The following is a 14,639-nucleotide window of genomic DNA, read 5'->3' as shown; positions in this document are numbered from 1 at the left end:
AGTTGTTCAAAATGAAGTATCTAGTAAGTCAAACCTTTATACATTGTCCAAGGCAAGTAAACCTGCCAAGAAAAATATATCAAGAGTCACATGCATTGTCTTATCTAAAGCTAGAATAGCTTTAACCTCTACCCATATGTACCAATCTGGACCCTGAAATCACCATCCGAGGCCCTTCTTCATGAGCCTCCTTTATAAGAAGTCCAGAGGGGGGCAACATGAGAACAGGTCTTTTCTGCAGTGGCTCCCCATTCTGGAATGCTCTCCTCAGGGAGGGGAGGATCACCTGGCACCCTCATTACATATCTCTAGGCAATAGGTGAAAACATCTCTTCAACCAGGCCTTAGGCCCTTTAAATAGGTTTGTGGGCAGGGAGGGGGGTTGCTGGCTTGTTTTTTGATTTATTGTGTATTTTGTGTTCTTATTTTGTATTTTTAGGTTATTACCTACCCTGTGATCTTTGGATGAAGTGTGATAATAATAATAGCTTATACCCAATCTTACACATAGAGAGGCGGGTGGCGCTGTGGGTTAAACCACAGAGCCTAGGACTTGCCGATCAGAAGGTCGCAGTTCGAATCACCATGACGGGGTGAGCTCCCATTGCTCGGTCCCTGCTCCTGCCAACCTAGCAGTTCGAAAGCACGTCAAAGTGCAAGTAGATAAATCAGTACCGCTCCAGCGGGAAGGTAAACGGCGTTTCCGTGCACTGCTTTGGTTCGCCAGAAGCGGCTTAGTCACGCTGGCCACATGACCCAGAAGCTGTATGCCAGCTCCCTTGGCCAATAAAGCGAAATGAGCACCACCACAACCCCAGAGTCAGTCACGACTGGACCTAATGGTCAGGGGTCCCTTTACCTTTTAATCTTACACATACATCATAATATGGAAAGTAGTATGCAGTTGTTTATACACTTTTATTGGAGAATATGGAATCCATATGTCGAGGCGGGGATTCCATTCCTATTCCAATTTATTCTGAGTGACTCTTCTGAAAGGCCTTCGAGTCTAGGATATGTTCATTCCAACAACTGGCAACAGATTAAAGGAAAACCCTCTCTAGATCTCTTAATAAGAAGAAATAAATCCCATTCCCACAACATGGGGAATGACAGGGAAGCCATTAGCACAGGCCTAAACAGACTCACCAAACCTCTTCTGGAAGGTTGTTTTGACAAAGCCATGCTCACCTGCCCTACAAAGCAGGCAAAGACTGGGCCCAAAGGGGATTGCAGCCCTGTGCAGAGCTCCCTTCACAGAGCCTTGCAAGCCCTCAGAATCAGTGGACAGTGCTGGGTCTTTATCTGTATAGCTTTATTTCAAACTACGCAGGCAAAAACAGGTGACCTGATGTGATGTCAAGTGATTGACAAGTGAGTGGCCCACCTGCCCACTGGAACCTGTGCCCCTGCATTAGCTGAAAGAAAGGGACAGTGGCTTATGCTTTTAAAGGACTTTGGGAGCTTACAAGGGTTGCCTCTGCAGTTTCCACAGAGGTCATAAGATGAGTAACTTTTGCCTAGGGCAATCTTTTTCATGCAATTCAGATTGCCATGTTGTCATTGTATTTGTTCTTGTGATATGAAGAAATTTGTACCCATTCAGAGAAATCTATTGGCCAATCTCCTGGGAGCAGAAGCCATTTGGAACACAGTGTCAACATGTTGCTTGCACCCAATATACTGATGACACCCAATTCTACTTCTCCAAAACATCTGACTCAGGTGTAGCAGCACAGAAGCTGGATCAGTTCCTGGGAACAGTGGTGGGCTGGATGAGGACCAATAAAGAAAGCTGGTAAAAGCTCTGTAGGCGAGAGGTTCCCAGATTCAGAAAATAGGTTAGCTGCCTCTTCTGGGTGAGGTTACTCTCCCTCTGAAGAAGCAGGTGTGTAGCTTAGGACTGCCCCTGGATGTCAGCTGGCGCAGCAGCTCCAACTATTCCTGGACTGGTAGATACCATAGCTTAGCTACTGTAGTCCAGGCATTCAGTTTAGATTGGATTACAGCAATGCCCTCTTTGTGGGCCTTCCCTTAAGACTGGATAAGGCATCTGCAGCAAGGTTGTTATAGCAGATGCCCTATCAACAGTGCATAACACCTGTGTTCAAAGTGCTACACTGGCTGCCAATATGCTACCGAGTCAAGTCTAAGGTCTTGTTATTGACATATAAAGCCGTGAACAACTTGGAACCAGTTACCTCTGAGAACTCCTTACATTGTATGCCACTGGCCAGGCACATCAGTCTTCAAGAGAGGCAGTCTTAGTTGTTTTGTATGCTCCCACAGTTCATCTTATGTCCACTAAGATGAGGACATTTTGTGTGGTGACATGTGTCCTTTGGAAAATGCTTCCAATGAACATCAGGCAGGCACCTACAGCACTGACATTTAGGCACCTGCTTAAATCTTAAAACTTAACCCAAGTTTTCCCTGAGGGGTGATCCAGCTAGGCTGATGTATTAATTTGATTTATTTGTGATGTATTTTGTACTTGTTTTATGAATGTAATTTTATTGTGTATTTTATGCTGTTCACTGCCATGATTTTTTTTTAATAGTGGGCAGTATACATTTTTGGAAATAAATAAAAAAATGGTTCCCCCCCCCCAAGGATTTTCAAATATAATTTCAGTTTTTGTAACTGAACTACATTAATTTGATTAACATATGAGCTGGATTTTTTCATATAATGACCAAAAAACTACAGTATTATTCAAAAAACATTACTTCTCCATCAAGTTCTCTGCACTGCATCCAACTTACAGCTGGTCTTGCAGTTCCACAATGATGTACTCAAGTTGTTCCTTTTCCATTTTATGAGCCAAATCCATAGCTTCTACCTTCTGACGCAATAACTTCTTCTGAGAGATGGATTCAGACAGTTGGGTCTCTCTAAGGCGTACTAGCTCTTCTAGATAACCCTAGAAACACATAAGTATTAATTGTACTGCAAAATTTGCAAACCAAGCAACTAATATTTTAAAATTTATTTTTAAAGTATTTTGGTGAGCTCGCTTACATCTGATACTTCTTGAAACAAGTAGTTAGAAAATGTTAAAACTTATTCTTTGGTAATTAACTATCAATTAAAAAAACTATTTAAATCATTCTGTTTAACAAATAAGTAGTTTTGTATACAGTACAGTTCTGTTATTAACATGTCAGGTATACATCTGCCATTAATAGCAGGAGGTGTGGCAGCCTTCCAATTGTTATAGTGTGTTGCCAGGAGTGTGTTTAATGTGTAGTTTTACTAAAGGAGCTGGGACTCAGAATATTATAATAGTTCAGCCGGACCAATGAAAGCTGCAGTTACCCCAGAAGGGTGGGAAAGCTTCCATGGTGTTTTCTGTTAATATGCCTGCTTTGTCTGGTTGGCCACTGTGAGGATGCTGGACTAGATGCACCTCAGCCCTGATCCAGCAGGGCTCTTCCTCTGTTTTATGTTCTTACATGACACAAAACATCCAAGAAGAAGAAAAAGTTCTGCAACTTTCATTCCACATTACTTTTAGTGTTTTAGATTTGCAACTCAGGCAATAGGAGTAATTGTTTTAGGAACAATTTGAATTAGTAGTTTCAAAAAGTACCTGCCACTTTTACTAAAACATAGTCAAAGCGTCTTTTAAATTTAGTAGTTATAGCTAAAGTGTTTTTAAGCACAGTTGCTTCTATCAGTGGCTGAGGCTTATGTTCAATGGGTGCAGAGGGGAGATGTGGAATAAACCGTGGCTTCAGCACAGATGAATTGCCAAAACAACAGTGTTGTTCCTTCGCCAGACCCAATATTTGCACAGAGTGACATCAACTTCATCATTTTTATTAAATTCACTACCCACCCTTCACCAGCAGGCTCCAGGGTTACAATAATTTAAAATTCAGTATTAAGAGCAGGCAAAACAAATTAGTCACAGGAATAGGGTGAGTCTTGAAAATACACATCTCAAGTGTCAAAAGCCAGGGTAAAGAGATGCATCCTAGAGGCTTCTATTCTCTAGATGTATGTCTAGATGTATGTCAAGTCTTTGATCTTCTGTCTGCTCTTCTTTAAAATGAAAGATAATCTACTATTTCCTGAGTCTTTCCTAAGGACTCTCATTTGGGGAGATATAATCTATATTGACGTCATGTGCTACCATTAGGCTAGTTGTGAGCTTTTACAGCAAGAGGAAAGTAAATGTGAAATACTTCTAGTGAGCTCCTTTTTTGTTTAAAGCAGCCATGTCTGAAGGTTTCCGTATCTGGAAAGTCATACCAAAATAAAGCAATTATTTTCCAATGGTAAGAACAAATTTCTCTAAAATAAAGTTTCTAACATTTTCTATTTACAATTGTAACGCACCAAATATCTTCAGCTTCTTTCAGTCAAAGTAAGGTTTTACCTTCTGCTCCAGTGTGAGGCGGTATTTTTGCTCCACCCGTTTGCATTTGTTGTACCAGCTGTTCTCATCCATGTTGAAAGGAGGACCAATGTTTTCTGGTGTGCTGCTTTCACTGCCACTACTGCCAAGTGTTCTTAGCTCTTCTTCATCACTACTGATGCTGTCAGAACTGAAGGACCAAGAACCAAGAACAGCTTTTTGCAAAATTCAGCTGAAAGATCTAGACTCTGCTTTAGAAATGCAAGCCATTGTTGAAGAAAGAGACCCCTAAGTAGGGTTGGATGCAATTGTTCAAATCTGTTACAAACGCATCATGAAGTAGCAAGTTCTTCCTTGTGCAAAACACTGGGAACTCAGTATTAGGGCTCAGTCACACATTAATTTTTTTAGTATACTGCTCTTCATCTGAAGTTCTCAAGGCAGTTCACAACACTTCTGTTTGCACCACCGCTTTCCCCTGGGAAAACCTGTGGTTTAGTGCTGAATCAGAACAAACATCAGTTGGGTTTTCTTCAGACTGCTGCTAGTTCCAATTTAGCATTAAGGAGGTTTTCCAGAGGAAAGCAGTGGGGCAAAGGCAAAACCACTCGGACCCACAACTAGAAAGTACAGGACAAGTGGAAAACCACTCTGAAGTGTTTGAAGTGATAAATAAATGTCAAGCTAGCCTGGTGTAAGTTAAAGTTTACAGCCAAGAGGAAATTATGAGAATAAAAAGGTACCTTTGGGTGAACTTCAGGTAAGGTGTGAAGTCTATCACAGCTGGATAGTTGCCATCCAGGCCCTCTCCCTTGAGGCAGAAGCTTATACAAGGCAAGAAATCAGTAATTATATTAAATCAAGAAAATGAAATGATAGTAATACTAAATAACCTTAGCATATAATTTGATTTTCTCACAAAATTGCCAGTACACAGGAGATATGGAAAATATTTTCAGTAATGAAAAGTTAGGCTTGTGTTGAATCAAGAAAGAATTCTTGTGATATTTTAAATGAAAGTGCAGTCTATAATTATTTCAATAAATATATAAAAAATCAATACAATTATTGTATTGTACTTGATGTTACCACTCTCAAAGGTAAAACTGAGGAGGTATTAGTAGGAACTATTTAATTCTGCCATGGTATGGCAGATAGCTATGGTTACTATAAAGCGCTGAGCAGCAAACAGAAAACCCTTAGTCACAGAATAGGGATTGATTGATCACAACACTAAATTATGACTTGGCATTCCATGAATAAATCTGCATGACTCTCAAACTTGCACACACACCCTCCCCTTTCTTTCTTTGATGCAGCTCCAAGGAGATTTTTCATTTTAAAATTAACCACAGCTCCCCACATTATCTGAAATTGCAGAAACTGTGGGTAGTTCAAACAAGCCAGGATCAAAAATATGGTTAGTAATGTTGGCTTGTTCATGAACCATTGTTTAATCACAGTTCTCTCAACTGGGATCTGTGGTCAGTTTAAAACTAGAAAGCAAATGCTTCTGATCTCCTCCTTGCAAGAGTGCCAGGAGAAGGGAGCATGTAAGTCTGAAGCTTGCGAAGGTTAACATAATACTAAAGCACAGCAATGTTACATCTGATGTAACACTTGGTGCTGATTTCCAGTTTTACCTTGGAAAAACAAGACACTCCTCCCATCTTCTGATGACATTCAGCAAAGCTAACTTCCTGAATGTGAGATACGTACATGCTGAGCAAGTAGCTACACTTATATGCTCAACTCTACAACTAAAAACATAATGAAAAGGTACCTGCAATAAGCTAGATTTAAAACAGGATACAAGTTTCAGACTGGCATTTCAGGACATATGCCACCAAAAAATTGAAGACAAATCAATTACATATGGGACAAAATAAGCTTATGAACTTTTAGCGTTATTGCCAATGCCAAATTTCATAAGCTTCCCCTCCTCATACTTCAACAACCTTATACCACAGAAGTTTTAAATCCACAGGAATACCTGAAATCTATAGCATTGAGGCCCAGCAGCATACCAGCTAGCATGTTTGCTTCTTCTCCCAGGACAATTGCTCCATCTTCATAGAATCTTCTATAAGATTAATTTCCAGTTCAGTTATACTCTCTGCCATTTTAGTGACATGCTAGCTACACAAAGTTAAAAACAAACTAAACAATCAGCATTGTCAGCTAGCAATTTCATATTTACAAAGTTAACACAACTACTTTGCTCAACACTGCAACTGGAACATCAACTCTTCCCACAGTTTTCAAGGCTATTGTGAAATGGGCACGCAAGTGTTAAACCCTATTTAATCACATCAACTGGCCAGTATAAAGTAAAATGTTACTCTGAAAAAAGAAACATATTATCCAGCATGTACTAGATTTTGGTATTCCATCACTATATAAAGCAGGGAATCCAATTTGGCCCGCAACACCATTTTTCCAAAACCATGCCCACCAGTCAATCCACTGACATCTCTTATGGATGAGGGTGGGGTTCAATCCCGTGTTGTTTGTGCACACCAGTTCCCCACAAGGCAGCAAAATTTTGCCCACCCTCATCAACTGATGGGGTGTGTGTGTTAAAGCCTGCTCAGAAACCTGCAGAGAACATGACTGAATTGATGAGTTTCATCCTGATAGCTGCTGCTTTTCTGGTTACTGTCCTCACCCCCACCAATGTAAGTCAACTCTGACAGGAGGGTGGGTCCATCCACATATCAGTGACCTGATGTGATTGTAATATCAGAAGATGTCTCACCCACCTGTCAAAGTGAGCCAGCTGGGGAGAGAGAAGATAAACATCTGGCTAATTAGGACCTTCCTTCTATAATCATTTTTAGCACAAAAAGTGAAAAGCTGAAAAGTGAAAAATGAATAAGTCCCAATAATTGAACAAATGTTGGGGTAATAAAAGAATTACACAGATGAACTTTTGAAAAATACTTCAATTTTTTGTTGAATAAAAGAGATTAATACCTGGTTGTTTTGAAGTCTCTCAAAGCTGTGGAAATATATTCAGACAAATGCTTTTCCATAAGCGCTACTCTAATCCAAGCTCTTCCCTGAAAAAGCAGCAGCCATGAATTAGGTATTGTTAGACAGAACAACTGAATACAATTTATATCTCTGAAAACCATTCCAGCTGACAGAAGGAAAACAATAGTGTCACATAGCAATAAGCTTCACACTTGGTATCATTCACCTGCAGTCCATTTCTCCCCAAATTAAGTCTAAAGTGAACAAATCTTATTGTAGCAAAACCCCAGTGGATTTCATTTTAAAAAAAAAAAATTAAAAATAAGCAAGTACTCAGAAGTGTAAGCAATTCTGGTGGGTGGGGTTTGGTTTTTTTTTAAAGCAATCTCTTTCAAGTATTTGTTAAAGCACAGAGGAGTAATGGTTTCCTCCAAATCATCCAAACCAGATGACAGCTGAACTCTCACCATTTGTCTCCTGCATATTCACACATGCCACCACACCACACAGCCTGCATCATGCATCCACCCTTAAATAAATGTACATCACTGCACACTGTATATGGTAATACTAGGGCAATATCTTTTTTAGGCAAACCAAAATATCACAAACACCAGGCTGTTTCCATATACCATAGAATAAGGTGGTAGAATGGGCTATATCATTCAGACTCAGTCTGTTTTTCTAGAAACAATCATTAATCTGAGAAGCAAGATATAATTATCCAACAGCAGTCTTCACAGAAAACATATTCCTGCAACCCACCTAAGCTTAAGAAAGTTGTGACCACCGCTTTTACCTAAGTTTTTCTTCTGCTGCTTCTTCTTGTTAACAAAGTTCCCGACAAGTAGGAAATAGGTAATAGATGTGCAAGAATGGCTAACTTTTCATCCACAGGGCTACAATGTCCTACCAGTTTAACAGATTTTACATACATTCCCCCCCCCAAAAAAGTTATGAACAATACATTTCTGCTTTAACAAGTTAAGAAATAAAAAATAAAATTTATTGTACTATTTCTGTTTTTGTCAGGAAACCATATGGAAACTTTCAAGTTAAGAATCCTTTGAGATGCAGTTATATGAAACTCAAAATATTAATACACACCTACACTCACCAGAAAAAGATTCATACTAAAGTTTTCGTGTTATGAGATCTGGTCAAATGCAGTATTTAAAACAGCATTTTGATGATAGCAATGATCATGTTTACAGACCCATGGTTAGAGCAGTAACATCATCTATTGCTTTCCAAAACTCACAATGCAACCACAAACACACAACACTTGGCTCATCACAGAAGGTAGAATCAAAAACTCATGAATGAGTCAAGTTATATAACAAGTCTTACAGGCTTTAATAAAATATAAGGTTCCTGATCTGTTCACAGCATTAATGTACCTCAAAATAAACCAGCACAGAAAGCTTCTGCATACATCTATCAATATAAAATGTTTAACAGCAGCAAATAGCATAGGGACATCAGCTATAAATTAGAAAGTTTAAAAATGAATGTATAGTCTTCTCACCTTAGCTCTTGAAGAACTAACATTTTCCATATTTTCAATGCTGCAGATGCAGTTATGTGAAACCTTGCGACAAGCTACTTTAATATAATCCCAGAAGCTACGAGGACTTTCATAACCAAACCAAGTGATTTGACCTGAAACAAATATCAGAAAGAGAAATAAACAATTAAAATATATATATGCCTGAATGATAAAATGTCTGTTCTTTATGATGAAGCCATAACAATTAAAACAGCCTAAACCTCATTTATATTTGCAACGTATAGGCAGATGATCCAGTGCCATTTAACATAAAATCTGAACAGTTACCTTTGAGTCTATGGCTTAAAATCTGTTCCAGAATGGCTGCAAAATTGTTAAATTCAGGAGAAGAATCATCAATAGTTTCAAAACAGGATCGATCAATCAGTGTCTTGATAGAAAACCTAAGATACAAAAAGCATGAGTTTAATTTATGTTGAAATATAATGCAGGTTGGACAGCATAGTATTTTAGAGAAGCATATTTCTTGACAATAGCACACCACTGATGTTTGTAATTTCCAAAACAAATAGATTTAGATTTCAACAATATTTGAGTTTTTTTCACTATATTCCACCTTAGTATGCAAATATCTCTTACTCCACAGCCAATCAAGCAGTTGATTTGTGCCTCTTCAAAGTGGTATGTTTGTTCTGTTAAGAAGTTCAGATTATAACGGATATTATCCCAAGTATTTAACCAAAGTGTTGAGTTAGTTCCCCAGAAGAGCATTCTAAACTCCTTCAGATGGGAAGCCTACATGAGCACAGAAGGCTTCCTGATAGACTTCTAGTATGTGGAAGATGATGAATCTGGTAATGGGAACACAATGATGTGGGAGGGGCCAATGAGCTTGCCCTAATTTCTCTTCCACCAGATAGTAGTAACTGAGTGGTACACACTACACAATTTGTAATAAAAAATAAAAAATAAAAAATTGTTAGATATTAAACACTTCGAAATAATAAAATGGGTAAAGTAAAACACCACTCATGCAGATACACAATAGTACCTCCCTCCCACCCATCCCCATCTCACTAGTTGCATGATAAACACCTATAGTACATTGCTGCATTTACTCAACTGGAGAATCACAGCTACTGGTGCTGTCAGGTTGGCACTCAGCCTGTCTGTATCAAACCTGGACTGCAGATGTAGCAGCCACAGCACAGTACTTAATTGTTCCAATTCAAAAAACATAATGGAAAGATGTATTTGTAGATACATCTGGCAGGAGAGAGCACAATCATATGCAGAAGTAAGGATGAGGTTATGCTTGGTTGCCTGAAGACCATTCTGACTGCTACAAATGAGCAGACAAGTACATATTTCCAAAGCTTTGCTAGAAGAACTGAACAAGTGTTGAATAACAGAGCTTAGGAATTGAGTATATGCTCTGAGGCTTTTTTAAATCAAATATTGGCAGCTAGTATGCATCTTATCTCTCTGCTACAGCAGAGGGGAGGAGAGCATTAGTCTCTCTTCATACTTTAAAACTACAATGAATTCTCACACAAACTAAATACAGGACACAAATTGGCACAAATCTGGAGGGTGAAAAAGGAAAAACAGGACCTGAAGAGGGCTATCAGTTGAATTATGTGAGACATGACAAGTTTGTGGGTGTTAAATTCACTGAAAGTTACCCACAATGTGAATTCAACACCCATAGCATTCTTTTTTACTCACATTTTGATATGACAATGTGTCCCAGTTCACATAAAAATCTTCCCAAATATAGTTCTAAGTTGAGATAATAAAACCCTGAAAATAATCAATTAACATGCTATAATACAGAAAAATCTATTTCTAATGTATAGAGCTAAATGAAAGGCAATTTCTACAGAATAGATCAACTAAGAATACAGTAATGGCACCATTAATGTTTAGAGCCTTAGTTTTATCTGTGCCAGCCTTTTTCTTCTTTTTTTTGTAAGAGAAATACACGTTTGCCTGTGCAGGGTTCCAAGAATATGCCATTACACATAAATGAATTTCCGGTGCCTGAACATTCAACATTAATTTACCAACCATCTATGACTCTGGAACATGTAAATATGCATGTGTAAGTGTCAGCATACCAGCTTATACAAGAAGCTGAGCATGTGAAATTCCACAAAGGTAAAGAAAAATACCCATAAACATAAATATGGCTATAACCACATTTAAGCCAAGTCTTCCTGATTGTAATATATATTTACAACAGATGATGATAGCAATGTTCAAATGCTTCCTGTAAAATACACTAGTATTTGGAATATTTATTTAACTTTTCAGCTTTAAGTGTGAATATCATAAGACCTGCCTGGAAGACAATAAAACAAATCTTTAAAAAAATATATTACTGTCTCTCAGTAATAATATACCCCCCAGGATTGTGAATGAAATGACCCAAATTTGTATTATCCATGATTAATTTTCATTCAAATGCATTGCTTTTTCTTTATTTGTGTATGTAATTGAAGTATATATTATTGATTTAATAAATAAAGTTTAAAAAGGAATACTATTCTGTCTGTCGTTAATTTGGGAAGGGAACATCACATGAAGAGCAAAGAGGGGACTGATCACTTCCCTTATTTTCTTCAGTTCCATTACATGCCTGCATTTACCTTGACCATACCATCAGACCAGCACTGAGACCATTGTTCTGGAAAAGGCAACAGAGCCAATCTGGCTTTTTCACTCATTCCCCTCAACCAAACACAAACCCATACCAGCAATGAAATAAGGAATGTTTTCCCTTCTTGCAACTCAGAACCTGCATAGATAATTGAGAGAGAGAGAAGCCTCTCCCACAAATACAGCCTGAAGGGATGGAAGTGTTGACATATATGCATGTCTGGACCACAGCAGCTCCCATGGTATCCCCACTGGTGGCTTGACAGGTTTTCTTCCACTGCAACCTTGTTCTTAAGTGAGTGGGGGTTTTTTACCCATAGAACCAAATGTGAGATGTTCACTGACATGGGAGATACTAAGCTCCTACACTCAGGGATCCCAATGTCTGGTGAGAATTGTAGGTTTGCCTTACCTCAGCTATATCTTAGACTTCAACCTATGTCTTGTGTCCTATGGAACTCAGACAAATGTTTTGATAGACGTAACACTTCATATTCATAGTCAAACTCTGAGACTGCTAGAGTTGGACAGAATGTTATGAACTGAGCATTACAGAGAGAAAGCACATATATGCTTGGAAGAGGCTGATATCAATGGACCAGCAAAATGCACATCATTATTAAAGATGGAGGTGGGTGGTGAGACTGCTCCCTGGTGAGATGCAGTGACACACCATGGTTCAGTGAAATCTATGCCATTCCGTGTGAGACATTTTTTGCCTTTACTATAACAGTGCCACAAAAGCAGCCTTTAATCTCCCCCCAATAGAATGAATGGCAAAGCTAAACCATTCATTTGTATGGGGAAGAACTCCAGGGACACAAACACATGGGAACTAAGCCAGACACAGTATCTGTGATAAGGGGAAGGTTTTGCCTCCCCTTAGCAATAGGAGCTTGTCATCATTACCATTACACCAGTTCTCTTCTGCAGAAACATACCCCGTGTTTTCCTTAGTCACATTTCCTTAGTCACATTAATAGAATACCACTTTCCCTCCATATGCTTTGGAGTAGTACCATGACATTCAACACAGACTGTTGTCAAGCTGAGATCTGGTTCAAGTATAACTGAGCTGTGAGGTAGAGAGATTGCATCCTGTATTGCTAATGGGGCAAATACAAGCTCAAGGGCTTAGTATAGTAATATTTCTCTCTTGGCATTCACAGTCAGTACAGCATGAGACTCTTAATCTCAGGATTGTGGGTTCAAGCCCCATGTTGAGCGTAAGATTCCTGCATTGCAGGGGGTTGGACTAGATGACTAGTCCCTTCCAACTCTATAATTCTATGAATCATCAAAAGCACCTGATGGGGCCAGAATCAGGCAGGCTATACACCTTCACTCACCATACAAATGCCCTAACACAGATCGCATTCCAGTCCAGGATCCCCTACTTGACACATCTAACAGCGCACATGCAATTAGCTGTAGCAAATTCAGATGGGAAAGGAAGATGGGAAAGAGTTCTGCACAGATGCTCAAGGGGCAGCATCAGGAAGGTGTAAGGAGGGGGAGGAGAGAGAGAAAACGAATGCAAAAGTAGAGGGAATTCCCTATTCTGTTCCCGAAGTCTACCTAAGCAGAGTTTAGCTGCGCCCTGAGCATCCTTTCACACACCCCACCACCATTCAGAGCCAGCGTGGGGGAGAAGAAGCTGGGGTTCCCTCCCTGCTGTTAAATGCAAGAGCGGAACGGAAAAAGAGAGCGCGGGGTGGTGGCGCTTACTCCGGATTAAGGCAGCAAAACCTGAAGGCAAGCCCCTGGAAACACAGCGGCGGTCTGCTGGGCACGCATTGCAGAGCAGGACCGCCAACTGAGCGGGGTTATCGACGACACATGCAGCCCCATACATACGGAGACAAACCCGTGTGTGTGTGTGGTGGAGCCAATTCACCTGCAGACGGTGATGAGATTCCGCCTCTCGACAGTGGCGTTGCGGGAATGGACGCTTCTCCTCCGAGAGGAGGCGTTGAGTCCCCCGATGTTGAACGACGCCATCTCGCAGCGGAGGGCGAGGCGGGGGCCTCTGGCGGCGCCTTTGTTCGGAGGGCGGGAAACGGCGGGGGTGGGGGGGCAGCGGCTGCTCTGCCGCCGCTCCTTTCCCCTGCCCCAGCTACCGCCCCAAGAGGCGGCGGCTGAGGAGGAGGAGAAGCCCGGCAACCTCTCCACTAGGCACCCAAACGGGGGCAGCGCGGCTGGGCATGAGGCCACGGCGGGAGAAGGGACCGGGGGTCCCAGCAGCGGTAGCAGCGTCTCCTCCGCTCCGCTCGGCTCCTCGCTCGTCTGAGCCTTCGAAGCCGCGGCTGCACCTCAGAAATCGCCTCAGCAGCACCCCGAGGCCGGGACTGCAGAGCGCCGGCTTCGCCAGCCAATGGCACACCAGAAGGGGCGGGACCTGAAACTGGGATTGGTCTTCTAAGGCTTAGAATCTAAGCAAGGGGCTCGTGGGTTCTCCCATAAAGGCAGCAGCTGTCCGTTAGGAGGCTCGGAAAGGGCGGGGGAGCGTTGTGTGGGGCGGAGGGTAGCCGGGGGGTTGAAGCGGCTCGTGAGGCGGAGGTGCGCCCTCGCCCACCGCAGTTGATTCATTCGCTCTCCTTTCTTCTCCTCCTCGCCTCGCGCTTATATAAAAGTCACGCTCCTTTGTCGCTGAGACTTTTATTCGCAATGCTCATGTGAGCCCCGTTGGTGGGTTACAGCAAAACCCACAGAGGCTTGTGTGGAGCCTACAGCAAGGCAAAACAGAATTTATAGCGGCGTCAGGTTTTTGGACACCAAAGCTTGTTTCGTCAGATAACAATTTACCCGGCTAACATACATGAGAAGGTGGGAGGGTAAAAGCACCGGAGCCCAGTTCACGCCCCCCACCATAAAATAAAATAAAAATTCACAGCCTGGTGGATTACAGGCATAATTACACACATGTGTGTGTGCATGTCTATAAAGGCATACAGAGATGCTCAGATGGGTGCATCCACTGGCTGAGGATAGCAAGTCATGCATATGAAAAGGTGCCATCTGGTCCACACAAATATATGTCGCAATACCGCTGTTAAATCTTCAAGGTACTGAAAATTCGCAACCTGACAGTAAAACCACTTTAAAAAAACACATTTTCCCAATTTGCGG

General features: G+C 41.0%; 1 protein-coding gene across 2 annotated transcripts in view; it reads right to left on the bottom strand.

Annotated features, from left to right (window-relative positions):
- The window catches only part of RUNDC3B (RUN domain containing 3B), a 30,929-nt gene extending 17,043 nt beyond the window's left edge, over positions 1 to 13,886 (bottom strand). For both annotated transcript variants that reach the window (XM_083467556.1, XM_083467557.1), the window contains exons 1-8: positions 13,408 to 13,886; positions 9,177 to 9,292; positions 8,868 to 9,001; positions 7,340 to 7,425; positions 6,357 to 6,446; positions 5,107 to 5,187; positions 4,385 to 4,553; positions 2,766 to 2,923 (exon numbers count right to left, since the gene is read on the bottom strand). In XM_083467556.1, coding sequence (XP_083323682.1) covers positions 2,766 to 2,923; positions 4,385 to 4,553; positions 5,107 to 5,187; positions 6,357 to 6,446; positions 7,340 to 7,425; positions 8,868 to 9,001; positions 9,177 to 9,292; positions 13,408 to 13,511 — 938 coding nt within the window. In that variant the 5' untranslated portion in view covers positions 13,512 to 13,886. The remainder of the gene's footprint in view (positions 1 to 2,765; positions 2,924 to 4,384; positions 4,554 to 5,106; positions 5,188 to 6,356; positions 6,447 to 7,339; positions 7,426 to 8,867; positions 9,002 to 9,176; positions 9,293 to 13,407) is intronic.
- Between the last annotated feature and the right edge of the window lie 753 nt (positions 13,887 to 14,639).

The sequence above is a fragment of the Podarcis liolepis genome, assembly GCF_965112155.1.
Source record: "Podarcis liolepis genome assembly, chromosome: 12".
Classification (NCBI taxonomy): domain Eukaryota; kingdom Metazoa; phylum Chordata; class Lepidosauria; order Squamata; family Lacertidae; genus Podarcis; species Podarcis liolepis.
The sequence above is the reverse complement of the archived record's forward strand: the minus strand, read 5'-3'. Positions and strand labels throughout refer to the sequence as shown.